At 44.5% G+C, this 20856-nt stretch overlaps 6 protein-coding genes across 6 annotated transcripts; all 6 read right to left on the reverse strand.

Moving 5' to 3' along the window:
* Positions 1-373: 373 nt before the first annotated feature.
* Positions 374-1707, reverse strand: LAJ45_03587 (uncharacterized protein; the record flags this gene model as incomplete). The annotated part of the gene is made up of 2 exons (XM_046113172.1): positions 374-1572; positions 1656-1707. 2 exons carry the CDS (start codon positions 1705-1707, stop codon positions 374-376), a joined length of 1251 nt encoding a protein of 416 aa, XP_045973465.1.
* Positions 1708-3999: 2292 nt separating this feature from the next.
* LAJ45_03588 (uncharacterized protein) lies at positions 4000-4503 on the reverse strand (the record flags this gene model as incomplete). The annotated part of the gene is made up of 1 exon (XM_046113173.1): positions 4000-4503. The coding sequence occupies one exon, from the start codon at positions 4501-4503 to the stop codon at positions 4000-4002; it is 504 nt and encodes a 167-aa protein (XP_045973466.1).
* A 75-nt stretch (positions 4504-4578) lies between these two features.
* Positions 4579-5309, reverse strand: LAJ45_03589 (uncharacterized protein; the record flags this gene model as incomplete). Its single annotated transcript, XM_046113174.1, has 3 exons — positions 4579-4790; positions 4874-5159; positions 5262-5309. 3 exons carry the CDS (start codon positions 5307-5309, stop codon positions 4579-4581), a joined length of 546 nt encoding a protein of 181 aa, XP_045973467.1.
* A 5709-nt stretch (positions 5310-11018) lies between these two features.
* LAJ45_03590 (uncharacterized protein) lies at positions 11019-13794 on the reverse strand (the record flags this gene model as incomplete). Its single annotated transcript, XM_046113175.1, has 4 exons — positions 11019-12184; positions 13013-13089; positions 13149-13413; positions 13488-13794. The coding sequence occupies 4 exons, from the start codon at positions 13792-13794 to the stop codon at positions 11019-11021; spliced, it is 1815 nt and encodes a 604-aa protein (XP_045973468.1).
* A 1731-nt stretch (positions 13795-15525) lies between these two features.
* Positions 15526-15951, reverse strand: LAJ45_03591 (uncharacterized protein; the record flags this gene model as incomplete). Its single annotated transcript, XM_046113176.1, has 1 exon — positions 15526-15951. One exon carries the CDS (start codon positions 15949-15951, stop codon positions 15526-15528), a length of 426 nt encoding a protein of 141 aa, XP_045973469.1.
* A 3326-nt stretch (positions 15952-19277) lies between these two features.
* On the reverse strand, positions 19278-20660 carry LAJ45_03592 (uncharacterized protein; the record flags this gene model as incomplete). Its single annotated transcript, XM_046113177.1, has 4 exons — positions 19278-19691; positions 19875-20401; positions 20469-20563; positions 20629-20660. The coding sequence occupies 4 exons, from the start codon at positions 20658-20660 to the stop codon at positions 19278-19280; spliced, it is 1068 nt and encodes a 355-aa protein (XP_045973470.1).
* Between the last annotated feature and the right edge of the window lie 196 nt (positions 20661-20856).

Raw genomic sequence — 20856 nt, forward strand, 5'->3', positions numbered from 1 at the left:
AATTGTATAGTTCTAGGCCGTAAATCATCGGAAGGCGCGGCGTAGCAATCGGTTTCGACACCTCCCAACCCCCTCGCGTTATGACGTAAGCCAAAGGAGCGGGACGGGAACGTTATTTCCAGGATATTACGGGAAAATGAAAAACTAGGTGGCCTCCTCTGCTATCTACTAGAAACTGTTCAACTCTTAATTGATCTATAACAACTGTTGATTTCATTTACTACTAGAACTCATGGCTAGTTATCGTAATACAGAACTTATAAATCAACTGGTAATAGAGTACAATCATAAAGCTCAACAGGAATTGATCTGGAATATCTTGAAAAGGGAATCTATAACTAAACTTGCAATCTCCTTTGATATACCCAATACTTCAAAGCACCTCGACCCATTTCGGACCAAACCGTTCCACCTGTTCCACCTCGTATTTATACACATCGAGGTCGATGGTGGCAGGAGCCGTCCTGTCACCATTCATGTTACTCGCCCTCAATCCGTCGTCGTTGGTAATGACCGCGTTGACCCTGTTTTGAAGGAGCATCTGAATCATCACTGTCTCCCCTCTGGAGACAGCAAGGTGCAAAGGGGTTGCTCCGGTGTCGTCTTGGGCGTCGATGTCTGCATTCCCGATGAGCAGCATGGTTAAAACGCGGCGATAAACCGAATCCGGGCGTTGATCAGTAATATCATCCTCGAATTCGAGACGTGGAGTGACTGCTCTGGAACCGTTCATTGCAAGCTCATGCAAAATGGTGCGTCCTTGATAGTCGACTCGGTTGACGTCTGCGCCGGCGGTGATAAGCATTCGGACCATTGGTAGGATAGAACCCCTATGCTCATTTTGCCAGAGACCATAAGTTCCAAGCCAATGGAGCGCCGTACGTTCGTCCATCTCGTCCTCCTCATTGGTAAATACCATGTTAATATCGGCGCCCCCGGCTGTCAACATCTCTACGATGGCGACATTGCCTGAAGTGATGGCCAACTCGAAGGCGGCGGAGCAAGCATCCGCGCGGCGGTCGACCGGGATCTGCGCAAGGACAGCGGCAGAGATTGTCCCAGTGGAGAATAAGCAGGTATGAGCGAAAGCCTCCTCCGCCATGTCGTGCAGAAGCGGTAGAAGTATGTTGATCAGCTGCTGATTCTTGTACGCAACCGCCCCTTTGAAGGCCGCCAAAATGCTGGAGTCGCCAGGTGTAAGGAAAGGCTGCAATACCATGAAGAGGTCCGTGCGGTTACTGTCCGCAAGGATATCGAGAGCGCATAGGTCGTCTGGAGCGTAGAGATATCTTGGGTTGCTGCGGTCATTGGTGACGTTGCGGGTGAGTCCATTAACCATTGAGTTCCCTCCATGGATGCGGATTGTCCTTAGAATAAGGGTTCTTTCAAGGCTGCACACTGCCACGTAGGCGGTGACCTCAGGGGATGTAAAGCCGGCGGAGAGGATTATCTCCAGGTCTTTATTGCAAAGAGAAAGGGCGGCATTTTCTTCTGGCTCATCAGCAGAGGCTGCGATCAACCTGATGATCTCAACCGGCACAGTATAAAAGAGGTTTCTCGCAGAGCGTGCAGCTAGGGTGATGGTGATTAGTGTCGATTGTCTCAAACTACTTCTAACATTGGGGAAAGGAGCTAAATGAGGGCAGGGAATATACCTTGGACCATGGAGGATCCCATTGTGGACGACATATCATCTGCGGTAGTCATATTTGAATGTAGGTAACTTTTAAATCATATTATTAGCAGGTGCATGCAAAGGGAGCTCGATTATTTCATACAAAGTTACAAGTATAAAGATAAATTGGTGGTTAAGAGTTGTCTGTGATTTTCGGTCAGGTATAGAGGATTACAAGGAAGCGAGGCAGGTAATGGCAGAACTAAAGGTAGGTACAAAACTCTGGAGCCGGTGCTAAATCTTTTTTGACTGCCACATCTCAAAGGATCATGTGACCTTCCCTCTGCACACGAAAGCCTTCCATTTGGCACCCATCTTATTTCAGGGCAGGATGTTAGGTTAAGCTGATCTCCCTCGGCCTCTGCGTATATATTGGAACGCTGGATGCAGAAAAGGCTTTTATTATTCCATACTTTACATGTCGGGTCTTGACAGTGGTGGAACTGGGAATATGTGTATGTATAGACTTCCATTAGGACACCGCATTATTCAAAGCTCTTGCCTAAAGGGTATGGCTGTCTGGTTGATTCTTGCTTCAATCCGAGAGCAGCATACAGGTCCGAACCCTGTTCCCCCCTCTCCGGTATACCCATCTTGCTGGTCGGGCTGGGCTTTGGGAGTTTTCCCGAGTCATTTGCTCAAATTGCATGAGCGCAGCGGTAATCCCTTGAACGCCGCCATAACTGTGAGGTTGCATTCGGATCTTGTCAAGGTGGGTACCAATAGATAGTATGCTAGCGCACTTTTATTTATCATGGCAGATGATCTTATTTTATTTTACACTTTGGCTCTCTATTTATAGTAGGGAAACCTTTCCTTCCAAAGACTACATGGAGAATTCCAGAAAATAAAATTATGCAGCCGTTGTGTGAAATATCCGGAAGCTCAGAAGAGGTTAGTACTGCATGGAAGGAGATTTGCAAATGAAAGGAAAAAAGTGAAGAAAAAGAATAAAGAAATATAAAATGAATTAAGAATTTCCGGAGAGAAAGACGAATTTCCGAAAGAAAACGAACAAACGAGAAACAAAACTTATTAGTGAGCTTTCTGTGTTCCCCAACCGTCTTCCAGCAAGTATGAGAGGTTGTTATTATTATTATGCTCTTGCCTTCAGGAAGAATATACCTGAGTGATATCTCATGACTCAAATACGTATGAAACCCGAGTTCAAGGAGCAGACCACCATAAGATATCAAACTCCAGAAGCGAAAGGTCAAGAGAGATAGTAGCAGGTGTAGAAAACTTTTATTGAGTGGTATATATCATGGACGGAGGTGGGAATTAATGGAATCACGCCAACTGGCGCTAAGGATAGGCGCATGGATCATAACATGTCAGTGTTCCCAGGTTATAAAAGAGTGTAGACCACGTTGCCGGATTACGTTGTCATATAATAACTAACATAGGTGTACTAGGAGTAGTAAACCTAGCTAGACTGACCCAAATGCATGTATAAATCCGGAGCTAATAGCGCTAATATTATCGTCTGTCACGTGCGTAGGGGCCAAACCTCAATCGATCTAGCTAGCAAGCTGCGTAGCGTAGGTTTACATATTCACTACCTCCATGTATGCGGGGTTGTTGAGCAAGGGCTTGAAAATTTATCAGATGGGGGTTAATTTTTATTCTCGGTTCGCGTAGCGTAAGCGGTGGTGTTCAAGCTCACTTGGCGTATAGGCATATAGAGGCCATGATCGGCCGCGATACGACATCTTGAGGATCTCAACGAGGTCCCATTCTCAGCCAATGATGTGATGAACTTCTTGTAGCTGTGTAATTATTTTGTCATGCCGTCTATATATATATATAGTGTAAAAAAGGTAAGGAAATAAGAGGGGGTTGTCGGGGTCTCTGATGCGGTCAAGATCCATGAGCATTGATCCCGAATTGAAGAATCAAACAATTCAAGGTTAATAGTCTTGAACGGATCCCAAAAATAGGTTGAGTCTACAATGATGAACATAGGGAAGTGTACTATAACGAAGTCGGAAAGACAATGGGACTCGGTAGATGGGCGTACAATGTTTCTAGAAGGACGCAAAGCTAGGGGGTATAGGAAACATGATTAAATAAATATTTTATCACAAAGCTAACTCAACTGCTAACTAGAGAGCGGATATCAATGGAGGGCTTCCTCGTTTATATAGCAACTCTTTATTTGGTTTTATTGTTAAAGTTGAGTAGTTAGGTATATACAGAAATTTGTTTACTCAACGATTTATAAGTTACAACATATGATGACTATATGATTCGTAAAACAACTCCTTCCAGATATTCTAGCCTAGAGGTACTACCTTGTTCACTTATTTCCTTATTGACCCATTTCAAAGGACAGCGATCCATCTCAGATCAGTCCTTTCCAACTGAGCCGCCTCATACTGCCGGACCTCTAAGTTAATCGTATCAACCACCACCCCCTCCCCGTTTACCACCATACTAGCACGAATTCCGTCGTTGTTCGTGATCATCGCATTCACTCCATAGCGCAGGAGAATCTCGATCATAACCGACTCCCTCCTGGAGACAGCAAGTTGCAAAGGTGTCATGCCGTCATTGTCCTGGACATTAGGATCCGCACCGGCGTCAATGATAAACCTGAGGAAAAGTGCATAAACCCAAGCGGGGCACTTGTTAGTAATGACGTCTTCATATTCGAGCGTTGGCGTGACCGCCCTAGAGCCATTCAAGGCGAATTCGCGAAGAGTAGTGCGACCCTTGTAGTCAATAGCGTCCAAGTTGGCCCCGGCGGTGGCGAGCAACCTGACCATGGCATTAAAGCAACCTCTTGATTCGTTTTGCCAAAGCCCATTCGTTGCAACCCAATGCATCGCGGTGCGCTCGTCGGAGTCATTCTCTTCTTCAGCGAACACAACGTTGACATTTGCACCACCGTATATTAACACTTATAGAACGCCGACCTTTCCGGAGGTGACTGCATTCTCGACTTCGGATGTGCAGGCGTCGGCGCGGAGATGGTCCGGGATGTAGGGAAGCAGTGCAGCGGAGATTTCCGGATTCGTATTCGCATATAGACAGGTGTACGGCAAGGCGTCGACTGCCATTCCATTGAGGATGGGTAGTAACATCTCCGTTACATTTTGGTTCCTGAAGGCAACTGTTCCTTTATAAGCAGCCAGAATACTAGCGTAGCCAGGTATTAAAAACTGTTCATTGCAAGGAGCTGGAACAGATCCGTACGATTCGCGTCGGCGACGATGTCGAGTGCGTATTGACAGTCGTAGGCCTCATGGGTGAGTCCACGAATCATCGATCCACGTCCGTTCTTCCAGATGACTCTCAGTATGAGATTCCTTTCGAAGCTGCAGACCGCAACATAGACAGTTGCCTCTGGCTTCGTAAACTTTGTTGAAAGAATTGATTCCAGATCTTGGCTACACAAACCTAGGGCCGCATTGTGCTCGGGTCCCTCGGCCGAATCAGCAACCAATTTGATAATCTCGACTGGGATATTATCAAATGGGTTCTGGAGGCGTTTGGAATCCGGGAAGATTAGTACTACTCGTTTCAAACCAGTACCGCTGGCTCGAAAATAAGGGAGAAAAAGGCAATGAGGGAAAGCACATACCTCCGTCCATGCAGGATCCGATCCAGTAATCTCGCCTTGAGTAGACATACTCAGTTGGCGTTAACTAATTAATTCGGTATATATTATTAGCAGCCGGAATGTAATGCGAATCATGTCCTGGAAGCTTACAAGTAACAACCTTAAGTGGTATAAAGGTTGGTCTTAGTGGTTGTTATCTTTTTAGGTACATTGTCTGAAAGGGTAGGAGAGCGTAGTAGGTAATAGACCTGCTCTACCACGGCAGGAAATGCATCAATTGATGCATTTCCCATACGAAAGCGGCTTGCAAATGCATCAGTTGATGCATAAGCTTGTCGAGGCCTCAATAAATGCATCAGGCCACACATTTGCTAACGATTTTACCTACACCTTTACCTACTGTCGACGATTTTACCTACACCTTTCCCTACGACTTTCCTGGGGAACATTGTTAATCAGTAGGGAAAGGTGTAGGTAAGATCGTCGACAGTATTTACTCAGTAGAGAAAGGTATAGGTAAAATCGTCAATAGTAGGGAAAGGTGTAGGTAAAATCGTCGACAGTACTTCAAAGTAGTAGGGAAAGGTGCTGGTAAAATCATCGACAGTATGTACTTAGTAGGGAAAGGTGTAGGTAAAATCGTCGACAGTAGGTAAAGGTGTAGTAGGGAAAATCGTCGGACCGCGAATACTACTAGTACTAGTACTGTTCTTGGTATTTCTTGTCTCTACTGATTATTGACTTAGATATTCATGGATCTCCAGTTCGGCTACATATACCTATTGAGTCAGCTTATACGTATTGCTTGTACTAGTAAGTACTATATATTGAACAGATATAATGGTACAGGTGGTAAACTCCAAGTCTAAGCTAGATAATCGGAAGGATTCAGGTTCGATCCCTCCACATTCGTTTGTTTTGCATCGGGGCAGGAGTGTTCTTCGGTATGATGCATTTACTAGTCTCTTTACCGATCCCTTTACTGATGCCTTTACTGATGTCTTTACTAATTCCTTTATTAATGCATTTCAACCCACTGGCCCGGGCATGATTCAGAAATCCGGCACTGTTTGCATTTCTATTTTCCTGATATAAGCCTGAGTATTTCCCGAACTCTTGGCAAAACGAGACTGTGATGCATTAAGGATGCATTAGTTGATGCATTAGTTGATGCATTATCTACACGTTTTAGGAACAAGGCTTGATAAATTGACTGACGACTTTCACTGATGCATTTATGATGCATTTACTGATGCATTTCGTACCATGGTAGAGGGTATTGCCATAACTGTAAAGTTGCATGCAATTAATGAATTAAACAAAAAAAAAAAAAGAAATCATGATCTGCATTCATTCTTTAACCAAACTTCACTATCCTTCTTATACCAGCTATAAGCTTTTGAGAACGTGGTGAAGTTTAGGAGACAGGTTCTAATAGTTCACGTCCTGACCTGTTCGCCTGCCTACTAGTCTCTGGTGTGCTCAGACTAGGCAGTGCGTGCTCTAACGGTGGAAGCGCACCTTGAACAGCAATCCTGATTTGTAACGGCAGAACCTTCCTTGAATTTGGTGGGTATATTCCGGTAGCTTCAAATGCAGTTTTCATTGCCTTTGCACTATATGCCTGCTTTCAAGCCTCGATCACTAGCCTGACTTGACTTAGCAACTATACTAAAAACAATATATTTCTCTATACCTAATTAATGAATTGGGCTTTGCTAATGGTTCTAAGACCATGACTAGTCCATTTATCCAACTTCGCTGAGTACTACCGCTGTAGCTGAGAGAACGACTCAACGTCAAGTAGCCGTATTACATGACTTTGTTTGGGGAAATAGCCAGTGCTAAGCGATAATTCTGTAGCGTTTAAACTGATGATATTGTAAACCGGATTCCCTTGACTTGGTGGTTGATGATACACTCAAGTCTTCGCAGAATCCAGCCCTATTTATACATGTGGGAACCTATGCCAAGGCCCGCTTTCTAATACTAACTGATACAACGATAATAGAATAAGATAATGCTCCCGAAGATAACCCAGATAGAAAAGCACCCCCGCATAGTTCCGTCCTCCATTCTAATTCCGACACGTAACCATGAACCTTGCAATTGTCAGTCATCGGGCTGTACCATACTATTATCCTAGACCTACTTCCCTAAGTAGAACAGCCTACAGCCATAAGCCCCGCTTCCTATTCTATTTCGGGTGAGACACCCAATAGTAAGCGTGCCGTCATAATAGTATAATACTAGTGTGGTAACACCGCGTGCCCCCACACTACCCGATACCTTTCTATGCTTGTCCTTCCGTTACCCGACCGTCCTTCGCATCACAACTCGTCACTCGTATTCCTCACTGTCCTAAGCCTCTAGAACAGTGTTCCGTAGTTCCTGTAACAGACTTGTACTTGAAGGAGGACACAGGACAATGATATCATGTTCAACTGTATATATTAGGAACCCAGGATTCATACGAGAATTATAACCATCAAGGATCAAGAGCCGAGTTTCTCTGCCCGCACTACAGTTTCTTAGTATAGTATACGAGTGTACTAACCTTGTTCTGCTATATTTGTCAAATACCTCTTTGATATATTCCACACCAAACTCATTATCTATCCATTCCTTACTCGATACTAAAAATGTTGCCCGCCCAGTTGGGTCAACATCAGCATAACAACCAGCAACGTGGGACTTTCCCTGGCGTATAATCATTGGCTCAATCACTTCACTGGCAGCCGATACCCACTCAATCACTGTGACGAAGACCCTGCTCCAATCTCGTGTTCTTCCTTCCCCTACAGCATATAACTCGACATTTATATTTCTGTCCAATGATAAACCCTTTCTCGTCAATATTTCATGTATTTTGCGGCCAGATATTGTGCTTTCTAACAATCTTTTCAAGCTGTCCAACTTTGAGTATTTTTTCAATCACGAGTTCAAGTTGGGGTAGACACATACAAGCTGAAAGAAATATTTGAGAACGCTCCGGTTTTCCGCAATCGCTCTGTGCCTATCTATTCTAGTAGCTATCTCTCTATCGAGTATGGGGTGGCGGTTGACAAATCTGGATATCCAATGCTTTCCCAATTCTCTTCTGTTTCCAACGGGTTGAATCCGAACAGCTAAAGCCTTTACATAGGGCAGCTTCAACGGGTTGCCCCATCAATTCAACTTTAGACAAAGTTGCACAATCGCCTCCTCCTGCTCTGACCTGAGTAGAGAGCTCTCAGAGTGAGATTGAGATCGCGGTTGTGCCCTATTGAGTCTACGGATCAAATATTGATAGGGACATTATGTTCCGCTGCAGCAGCTCTCATAGTGCTGAACCTGTACAAATTAAAGTCTCTAATCGCGGCCTGGATATTCTCCTCCTTGCGGTTGATGATATCCCTTCGTTTATACTTGGGCCTTTTATTGTTTCTGGGTTCATGACATTGCTATCAGCCGTATGATTCGTATATAAGTATGGCACTATAACCCTGTCTTGTCCCTTTACCCCATACCAAACGTTATATGTTAAAAAAGGTGCTTCTATAAAAATACATTTCTTTGAAAAGTCGGTGTCTTTATTGATATGGTTTTACTGTTACTTTTAAACCTGCAAAACATGTACGGCTCTAATCACACCCGGCTTTCCCGTATTGTAGGCGAGGCCGTTGAGAGTGTGCTTACGGTAAGGAGTTAGCAAGGTTTTGGCAAATGTCTACAACGCGTTAGGCCACGAATGTCAGTGGTAGAGTAGGATAGAGAGGAAGTCTACTTGACCCACTCGAGATAATCGATAGAAGTAATCCTTGAAGTACCTTTTCGGTATCACTTCAGTAATTTCTCCTTTATTTCACATTCTTCTTGCTCGCGAATCGAAAAAAAAATTTATACCTCGGTAGAGGTCTCTTACACCCTATTCGGCAATACCTTAATATCATGATATTTAGCCCAATATCGTGATATTAAGTAAATAAACAATATTTTTTCTAGTGATAGTATTCGGGCAACAAAAAATTTCAACATTCTCATTCTGGTATCTACCCAATATCCCGATAAACCATATTCTGCTCTAACCTAAATATTTGAAATAGCACTACTAGAATTAGTGGCTCAACCCAGCAAATACACCCCAACGTCCCAACTTGTGGTTGCAGCCGAACACGCCAATTGTAACCACGATATTCACAAATATACTAGATCACAAAAATCTAACATTTGGTTCCAATCTTTTCAGGTTGCAACCTCGCCATATTCATATTAAGATGTCGCTACAGCAGGTGTGTTGGCTCTAGAGTTGGTGAAACCCGTGACCGAATATCTCTGTGTGGTACTTCTGGTACCGCGTGGCAACCGCAACCCAATCCGGAAGGTACTGGGGTGAGCAATGCTATCCCTTAGGCGGTCAGTCCGGATTGAAATATAAAACTAACTGTATCTGTGCATATGTGCTGTGTTGAACGCACAGAGTGTTTATTCTAGTATTCGGTAACTTACCACACGCTGGAGACGTGCTGTCATGTTCACGGCCTTAATGCGAGGATAACCATGAACGGCGTTCATCACGGAACAGATACCAATTACGGTTGGTTTTATATTTTAATTGGAACTGACCGTGTAAGGGATAGCTGGGTGACAAAGTAACCATGATTTTACATTGCAACCAGATTTTGTATGGGAATGCGTCTTGAAACAAGTATAACTTCACAACCATAATAGATATCAAATAAAGGATTGAATAAGTAGAAAGCCTTAGATTGATAGAACCTATCTCTTGGGTATAACCCCGAGAACCGATTTTGGAAGTTGGTCGATTTGGGCAATTTTTGCTGGTCGTTACGCAAAATCACGGTCACTTTTGTCGCTCAGCAATACTTCTGGAACCTGCATATAAGTGTTTCCTGAACAAACACAAATCACTTCGAAACCTCCTCACGAGGACGAATTGAAATGACTGGAATCTTTCAAAAAGGTTTACCGTATTTTCCCTATTCCAGGATCCCCTGGGATAAGGTCAAATCAAAACCCAGACGCTCCTTCTCCTTTTGCGTCCTATCAACTTGAAGTTTCTTTAACGTAAAGAGCGCTTATGCCCTAGGCCTGGGTTAATAGCGCACAGATGGAGTAGTCGGAACGGTGGGGGGCGGGGGTGTAAAAAAAGAGTGCTTGTTTAACATTACATGACTATAACGAGATGTTTCGTACGTCCATAAATTGAAGCATAGTATCTACACTAGATAGCAAATGTTGACTTCTTAGTTATGAAAATTGAACCCCACACCTACCCAGGCCGTGAGCAAACCTTAAGTCGCCCAACCTAGGAAAGACCTGCCAGCCCAGCAAGCCCGGGCTATGGAATCACCCTACACCTAGAAGGAAACTATGGTGAAGGAATCAATATAAATTATCATACTTTATCCGTATGGTAGAGGATATATATATATAGGAAGCTAGTACGTAAAGAAAACACGCGTACCGGACGGTGATGTGCCTCGCTGACTTACGTATACCGAAAGAGCAATGCGCATTCGTGTTCTAAGAATCCGGAGCTGCGAAGCTCGCTTGCGGATTCTGGCGCAGGTGCTAGACTCACAGGGATGCGCAAACGAAGACAGAACTGCTTTCCCAAATTAGGCACAGAGGAAATGTATCTTGACAAGCTATCCTCTATACCTGTATTCAATAATATTTATTGACTTGAAGCTTGTAGTGTTGGATTACATGTGCAAATAATCTTGGAAATAACAAAAGTTATTTAAACAAACGAAGCTATCGGGGGCACCTCCTCTACAAGACGTTGGCCCATTTCTCGCCAACCTGTTCTTCCTGCACTTGCTCGTACTTCCAGACTTGAAAGTCGATCGTGTGCGGAGCGCATCCCTTGGTACCATTCACCCTGCTGGCCCTAATACCCTCATCATCGGTGATGAGAGCATTGACACCAAGCTCCATGAGGAGCTTGATCATTCCAACTTCGCCCTTCTCCACGGCCAGATGTAGCGGAGTCTTCCCGAACATGTCCTTTGCATCAATATCAGCACCGGCATGAATCATGGTGAGCACAGAACAACGGTAAAGTGCCTTGACTCTTTTGAAATCGTCCTCGCTCTCTTCTCCGAGAAGAATTGAAGACTTGACTGAGATGTATCCGGACAACGCAAAAAGGTGTAGAGGAGTACGCCCTTCGTAGTCGACGGCGTTGACATTGGCGCCAGCTGCGCAGATCATGTTGACCATTGGTAGGACAGCGTCGTGGATCGCATTGCTGGATAATCCCCACATCCCTAGCCAGTGCAGGCAAGTGCGTTCGTCTGTTTCCCACATTTCGTTACCGAAATACTTCTCGATATTGGCACCTCCAGCGATCAAGACTCTGAGAAGCCCGGCCTTTCCACTTGTAATGACGGACTCGAGTGCATCAGTGCACGCTTGGGTACGGAGACCAGCAGGCATCTCCTCTATGAGTGATTGAATTAGGTTGGATGGAGCGTGGGGGGATTCGCAGGCGAAGTGGAAAGCCTCATTCGAGTCTCTCTCGGAGATGAATGCCATCAATCCATGTGTGAGGGGTCCATGACCAATATTGACTGCGCTTTTGAAGGCAGCAAGCGCACAATGTTTGCCGGCGGTGATGAAGGGTTTGATGATTCGGAAGATATCCATGCGGCCGGCCTCTGCGACCCTTTCCAAGGCATATTGCTCTTCGTACTCTTGGAGAAGGGCAAGAGTCATGGAGTCGTTGCCTTTTTCTCGAAGGGTGAGCAACACCAATGTCTTCTCCAGGCTGGTAATGGCAACGTATCCCGCTGACCCAGGATCTGTCCTTTTTCCGAGGATCGACTGCAGGTCCTCATTGCAGAGGGACAATGCCGCAGAGGCATCCGTCTCACAAGAGTCGTGAATATCGAGGATTAACTCGACAGGCAGTGTTCGGAACGGGTTACTTGAAACTTCTAAGTACTATATTAGTGTTTGTACACCGAAAAGAAATACAGGACCATCTATATGTATATATTATCCGTGCCATAGATTTTGAGAGGGAATAATCTACCTTTGCTTTCGCACTTGTCTAGTGGACCAGCGGTGAAATTTGTTGAAGACATATCACAGAACCTAACCTGTGCTCTTTCACTGTTTGAACGGCAAATAGTTCATTAGCGATGAGTGCAAGGAACGACCTATATCTTGGAGGGACAGGGGTGTGTCGTAACTGTACCTTATCTTCGCCGAGTGTTTCCGTAAGATAGAACGTGAGGTTTAGTATTTGGATCGAAAGAACATTTATTTTTATTGGTACATTGGATCTGGGTCGTTCGCAATCGCTGCTATTTAAGGTGAGTTCAGAATCATCCCCATCTTTCTAATTTCTGGGGCCCCGCCAACAGGTTTACAAACTGGACCCCTACTTCCCCCCTAACATGCAAGTCACGGGGTAGGCAAGGAGAATAACCTAATTCATAGATATAAAATACAACGAAACACTGCTATTTAAGAAGCATCAATCAATGATATGCACTGGGAACACCAGAGCGGCAGGTTTAAATAACTGATGTAATATAGAAGACATTAATTAATATCATCATCCCATGCACATATGTAGAATCAAGTAGTTTGAGCGAGTGAGAGGAATTAAGAGTATGACGAAGACTTCATTATTCAAGTTATTTAATTGATTTAATTTGATAGAATAAAATAAGTTCCAATAACCACGCTGAAAATACCGAAGATATTTTAACAGAGTGGTCAAAAAACGTACTGTTGAGCTATTCAGTAGACCATACCATGACCCATTGCGATCCGTTTCTTCTGTGCCTGTTCGTACTCCCACACGCGAAACTCAATGCTGTGTGGGATTCGCCTATAGCCGTTAATCCCGCTTGCCCGAATGCCTTTACGATCGACGAGAATAGCATTAACCCATGCTCCATAAGCAATTCAACCATCACCACCTCGCGAGCGATCACAACGAGGTGGAGTGGCGTTCTCCCGGAGGTATCCTTAACGTGAATATCAGCTCCCGAGTTGATGATCGTACTCAAGACTGAGTGATAAAGGGTGTCAATAGAATCTTTGTCTGGGTCGTCGTTCTCGATGTAAGGTTTGACGGCGTTAACTCCAGCCAAAGGAAACTCATGGAGAGCGGTTCGTCCTTGGGAATCTACCACATTGACATTCAGACCAGCTGCACATACTCTCGCGAGTATCGGACCAAGGGAATGGCGAACTGTGTTTCTTCTCAAGCACCACATCGCCAACCAGTGAAGGCAGGTGTGTCGTTGCTTTCCAAGGCGTCCTCCTTAAACTTTTGGTTAACATTCGCACTGTTTAAAATTAATACCTCGGTGATTCCCGTTTTGACAGAAGAGATTGCAGACTCTAATGGGGAGGTGCAGGCTTTCCTACGAAGGGTACGAGGAATGTGAGTGATGAGAGAGGCGATATCGTCTCGGTTGCTGAAAGTACAAGCAAGCTTGAAGACACTTAGGGTGTCTTCATCCGATAGGTGTTCGACCAAGATGAGCCCGTAGAAACCGTTTCCAACTGTCGTTTGGAAGGCAACCATGACGTATTTTTTTCCAGAGGTTATAAAGGTCGAAGAATATCCAGGAGGTCTAGGCGACTAGCTTGAGCTACTAGCTCTAAGGCGTACCCATTTTCGGTCTCTCGTAGGAGGGCAATTATTGACATACCGAACAAGAATCTAAAAGCACACCCAATTATGCGTGCTGAGGTTGGTAAATGTCTTTGAATATCTTGGTTGTGAATACCATAAAAGATCAAGAAAGGTTTGGTTTTGTGGATTCAAATGTTGGAGTGATTTACCGGGTGTTCACACGAATTTCTCCAAAGCGCACCCTCATGTGTGTTTTAGTTGGAACACCAAATCATAAGAATTGGTTGGGCACGTCTCTTTAGCACCGCCCTATGAAATCCAATCTGTGCCCCCGCGTTATATATATATATGTAGTGAAGTTCATGAATCTAATGTATAATACAATTAGAAATCCGTCAGAGTGTGGTACTCTCAGGGACGCTCTATATAGTGATGTTCTACATTCGGTAAGCACTGATAGATGCAAGATAGCCGCCCATATATCCCGTCGTTCCCACCATCAATCTGCACACTCCCTTCAAACTCCGGCACGGAAACCACAAGGGATACGGCAGCAACATCTCAAATATACCGCCAACTACACATATCCGTGCAATTGCCGTAACAAGGAACGCAGTTTATCTAAAAAAGTCACAGCAGCGTTTGGTCCTATATAGCGGACTGACAAGAAGTTGTCCGTATGACATACAAAGAAACACTTCCAGTCGGGAACCGGCGAAACCCTATATACCAACGCGCTTATCCAATTTCGGGGAGCGTTGTAGTTTGCGCTCATCCGAGCTGGAACCCGCTTGGCCGGGATTATAGTCTCTGAGAGAGCTATTTCCCGTGTCTAGAGACGTTTCTCGTATTTAAAATTAGCATCAAAGAAACGATTACTCCCGGAACAGTGTGGAAGACATCGAGTGATATTACATGATTCGTTTGTGTCAATGATTGATAACTCATTCCTTATACTGGACCTGAACACGCTGGATATTCTAAGAGTATGCGTAATAGAAGCAAATGATAAATAAAATCAAAATGAAAATAGTGCTTGAAGTGCAAATTAAAACAACTGAATCGAGACTTATAGAACTTTGCACTCCCGGCGCTCGTTTAATCATGTTACAAGAATGCGAGAGAGCTAAGTGTCTGTCCTCAATATGTGCACAGTTTTTTAAACATGTGATTGCGCACATATATATCTACATATATGACCTTAAGCCTTGTTTGCTACAGGATTTTATAGGTACTAAATTGGCATACACGTATTTAGGGACACGTCTCCTAAAGCAGGAATATATGAGTTCAAACCTTAATCACCACCCCAGCTCAATACGTAAGAGCTATGGATGCATGTGGTTTGGTGCTATTATATATTCACTAGGCGTCTGGATTCACTTACTAACTTACTTTCCCATGAGGCGTGTAGGTGCATAGATTTCGACATATATACTGAAGTCCACCGCCAACTAAAGGAGGGCATAAAATAATGTCATCAAGTGGTTGATGAAAAACCGTTCATTTCTTGACATCGAATTCTACTTCATAATACCAATTTGATTTAATTATACTCGAGAAAATACCATGACAAGTTTCCACACTCTATCTAAAATAGCATGAGATATTTTAACAATGTGAATATTCAAAATTGGAAGCCTTCGTCCTACCACTATTCTCCGAGCCGACTTCACCTGTTCATTTGTACTCCACTCTCTTTGACTGTCGCTGTTCATATTCCCAGACCTTAAAATCGATGGTGCCCGGGACTGCAGCTTTTCCGTTCACTTGACTCGCTCTCATGCCATTGTCATTCAGGACATTGACACCGAGCTTGAGGAGTAGATTACACAAAACCGGTTCACCATGCCTCGCCGCGAGGTGAAGAGGCGTTTTCCCGGTATTATCTTTGACGTTGATATCTGCCCCTGCTTTGATCAAAGCGCGCAAGACAGACCTATAGAGGTGGTTGATTGAGGTGTCGGCAACATGGCCACTGAATTCATGGCGGAGACCGGGAGTGACAGTATTCGGCCCAGCAAGGGCGAAGTCATGCAGTGGGGTTTGTCCATTAAAGTCAAGAGCATTAGTGTTTGCACCAGCAGCACACAAAAGCTTTACCATGGGCCTCACAGATCGGTGGATATCGTTATTCCAGAGGCCCCACGTCCCTAACTAATGTAGACAGCTGCGTTGATCCCGCTCCCGGTCCTCATGAATTAGACGCCTGTCGACGTCAACACCACCCTCGATTTGAACTCTCAACAGACCGATTTTGCCACCTGTGACAGCGGTCTCAAGTGCTAGCGAGCAGGCCTGGCGGCGAATCTTAATAGGAATATGAGGGATAAGCCTCTTGATGACTCCCGGTTTCGTATAAATGCAGGCTTCCACAAAGACCTCGAGGAGGCCGGCCTTGGAGAGATGAGGTAATAGGCCTTGCATCAGGTGTTCGTGGTTGATTCGGACTGCTGACTTGAACGCTGCAACGGTGGACTCGTTCCATGGGTGATATACGGTTGAATGATATTGAAAATATCCATGCGTCTTTCCCGTACTACGGTGTCAAGCGCATTCCCATCTTCGGTCTCACGGAGTAATACAAGTATCATTCCGTCAGGACCTCTTTCCGTAGAGTGCACAGAACTAATGTCTTTTCAAAACTGCAAATCGCGGTATAGGCGAGGGGCTCGGGGTCGATAAATTCTTCGAGAAGGAACTCGAGGTCCTGGCAGCAGAAGGAAAGCGATGCGAGCTCATCGGGGTTGCAGATTGATCGACGGATGTCATGAACGATCTCGACCGGAATGGAGGAGAAAGGCCCCCCAATCGAGCTTGAAACTAGGAATAAGGTTATGAAAGATTCGAAGATAGGATTGGGTAGGGAAGAACTTACCTAGATCGTTGACCTAGTCAACCATCAGACGGGTGTTCGATGCTGACATGTTCAATTCAGTAAAGGATTTAAAGATTTGCTTAAATATCCTAATACAAGTTATGTTAGTATTGGGTGGTGAAATTATACAGCTATGTTCCCGGCTCGGTATACCTGTTAATTTAGCGTCAATGAATCTGATAAATGGTAAGATTTGTGTGAAGATGCGTAACGACGTGATTAAAGCGCTGGAGTTATTCCATTAATTTTTAGTGCGGTAGCGTAAAAATATGTTGCACCTTCCACTTATTTTTTCAAACATCCACACTTGAATATCAGTAGACAAATGCTACGTCACTCCCGTATACACCGAACCCCGAATTACGCTGTCTTTCAAATAATTATATAGCTAATTATATTATTCTAAATTTTTAACTTCATGCAAGGAGGTATTTAGCTCTTATATGCTTTCTAAATGCCATCCCCTGCTTATATAGTCATTGGGTTGGGGTATATAGTTAGAATATCCCTGGTCTGCACCACCGGGGGATCGAAGGGAGAGCTACTAAGAGTCATTTTTTGGGATATTTAGATAGCAAAGAAGATATCCCTCAGTTGCTTTTCCATGAGTCTACGATGAGTATTTTCACGAATCATCAGACTTTGCAGCGCTTGTAGCACTTAGAACGCAGGAAAATGTTGGAGGAAGAAAGCAGATCTTGCGTTGGGCCTTCCTATGTCCTGATAATGATCTGTTTAATAATAAAAGAGATAAAGATATGTTTGTGACATTGCGACCGCGTCACAGACATCTACAGAGTGATTATTAATATTTTCGGAGAACAAGCAGCAGTATGAGCCGGGAGTTCGCGAAAGTAGTCTATCCAGAAACAAAGTTTTCAAGTTTTTGTAGTATTCCTTTTGCCAGATGAAGAAGGCCGGGGGGACCACCATTAGAAAAAAGACAGATTCCAGAAAAGGTGGAGAAGAGAAACACAAGGAGATTGTTTACGCAGGTCTTCCGAGCAGCATTAAAGGGAGTGTATTCAGAGAAATTAATACTTGAAGACACTAAGCGGAAAGAATACCCAACGGTTCTAGAATTAGCCCACACCGCAGTAGAGTCGGCCGGGCCTATATACCCATCCGGTGCCGATCAATGGCCACAACAAAGCTCTCCGCGGAATAATGTATTTCCCGCGCTCACTTCCGAAATAATCGTATGAGGCCCGATGTCTTCATTGTTAAATGCCGGCGGTTGTTTGCTATCATCTATTTGACATTCGGGCTAAATAGGTAAATCCAAGTGACAGACCATGACTCACTTTGGGCCACAAACCGTGAAGCAAACTTTGAGCTAAGGGGTATCGCTATTAGATAGCGTGAGATTTGTATTAACTCACATATTCTGAAAATTAGAACCCCAGATTTTGGCGCTATAAAATTAAAAGAATCCTAACAAACAGAAGCGAACCTTTCAATGTCAAGGGTGCCGAAAGACACGGATCGAGAACCTTTAAAAGCGATACCACACAAAAAACGCATCTTCTAGAGTATCCAAGACCTGTGAAAATTGAAGGTAGCACCTTCTGGGACTGACGAAAGACAGGTTGGAACCCCGTAAACAGGGGGCGACTTTGTCAACTCTTCCTTGGGTCGAGTGATAGGTTGTGACTACGGTTATAATACCCATATCCGATGAAGCGACATACGTATACTTTCGTTACAGATGCAAGGTGTCTAACTATGTCTGTAAATCACTTGTGGCGATGTGGCGCATGTCCTTTTTCTCACCGCCTTCCCCAAAACGGCAGCCGCACGCCAAAGCCATTGAGTTAACAACATTGACGTACGATAACTTTCACGACGTGCGAGTAGGCAGTGATCTGAGTACAAGGAGTAGGTTGGAATAATCTATAACACCATGCAGCTACTTGAATTTACTACGTCCACCTCCTAGGCCCCTAACCCTGACGCCAAGCTTTGTTACATTTCTATTTTCATAACGGTAGACTCGGTGGGGGGGGGGGGGGCACGAAAGGCTTTCCGAAATAAAGTTCATATTATCAAATTTAGGCTACAAGATTCATTCATGGTTTTATCTTGTGATAAGAGAGCTATATAGATGTCCTTCAGGCTTAGCCCGTTGTTACCAAGAGACCCGCACGTTTATTTATTTTTTGATAATTCATTGATTGTGTGCAGCTCGAGTTCTATGACGCAGAGCTTCACGGGATATGATCAGAGGCTTATTTACACAAACTGGAATAGCCCAGGTTCATATGCCACTATAATCACTTAACAGATGAAAAGCACAAATTCAACATATTCACAAATCAGGATGAAATCTTAGTGAGTTAAACAGCAAGATAAAGTAATACGGACGTTGTTATTTCATTTAACTATATGAAGGATAATTCCTTGCTGTTATTCGATAGCCCTTACAGAATAAGCTACAATAATGATTCTCGACAAAGAAGGAAAAAAGTAACAAATAGTTATTCTTGCCACCGAAACCACACTCCCTTAGACCACCTCAGTGAACGACCGCCGTCTGCATCCCAGCCATCCTTTCCTATTGCATCTCCAACATGAGAACCTTGAATTCGATAGTATGTGGTGCGAAGTGAGCAGTCCTATTCGCTTTACTGGCTCTGACTCCTTCGTTGTCAGCAATTAAAGCGTTCACACCGGCCTCCATAAGGACCTTGATCATGATAGACTCCTTACGCTCCACGGCAATGTGGAGCGGGGTTTTCCCCCATTCGTCTTGAAGGTTGATATCCGCCCCGGCATTGATAATAGTCCATAGCGTACATTCGTAGAGCCATACGAGTCTGCCCTTGTTGAAGTTGTTTTGAACTTCCATCGTGGGGGTAACAACTCTCGAGTCGTACGATGCGAGGTGGTGGAGCGCCGTGCGGCCTTGCGAATCGAGGGCGTTGACATCAGCCCCACCGTCACAAAACATACGGACCATAGCCCCAACCTAGTGAGGGACCAGGTCAGTGATGAGCCCGTAAAGCCCCAACCAATGGGGAGAGGTACATTGGTCGATAGGGTGCTGTTCGGAGACCATAATAGTGTTAAGGTTGGCGCCTCCATGGGTTAGGACACGGACAATATTTTTTCTGCCACTCGTAACCGAGAACTCGAGGTTTAGCCTACAAACCCTTTCCCAAAGGCGAGTCGGTAAGTGGTAGATAAGGATGTCGACGACGGATGAATTGCCGGTGGTGCAAGTCATTCCGAAGACTTCGACGATAACCGCATCTGAGAGGTAAGGGATGAGGCGGTGCACCATTGTGTAATATTTGTCTCCCACGGCGGAGATGGCGGCAGCTCGCATACTCGGATCCCCGTAGGTAATGTACGGCTCGATAATTGCGAAGATATCCCGGCAGTTGTTCTGCACAATCGAATTTAGAGCGTACATATCGTTCATGGACCTAGTTAAGTCATCTCTCAGGGCTCTCCCTCCGCTCTTCCGAAGTGTGCGCCGAATCAGAATGATCCCTAGGCTACACATGGCGACGTATGCAGTGTGTACGGGGTCACAGAAGCCTTCCAAAATATATTCGAGATCTTTGTTGCATAGTGCGAGCGCGGCGACTGCATCGGGATAGCCAGGAATATTCCCAATCTCGCGGATGATCTCTACGGGGAGAATTGTGAAGATATTGTACGACAAGGTTTTGCCTAGTAGGAGATCAGCCCAATTAGCTTCCGAAGGATGCTTAAGCACTGGAAACTGGGAGGGACAAACGTCGAAACCCAGTCTTTTCCTCCTCCACGGGTCTAGCGGCCGGCGGAATAATGTCGAGAGTCGAACGAAGCCCTGGTGTAAACCAGTGCACATAACTATTTATTAGATATACGATTAGCACTCATGCTATGTTAGCACGGAATACTTTAAATATACAAACCTGCTGATAGAACTATTCACGGAGTAACTCATTATTACTTATCGTAATTGGTGGAGATAATTATAAGACGTTGGGTTGGCAAAGACAGTATGTTTCACAAGCTCCTTTGAGGTTTTTTTGTTAATTGGGGCTAGAGACGAAAGAGGGTTCATGGGTTGCTGAAGTGAGGTACACTTATACTCATCTTTTGTCCCCCACTCAGCGAAATGCACCGGAGCTAAGAAGGAC

Source organism: Morchella importuna, assembly GCF_003444635.1.
Source record: "Morchella importuna strain M04M26 chromosome Unknown Morimp01GS008, whole genome shotgun sequence".
NCBI classification, from domain to species: Eukaryota; Fungi; Ascomycota; class Pezizomycetes; order Pezizales; family Morchellaceae; genus Morchella; species Morchella importuna.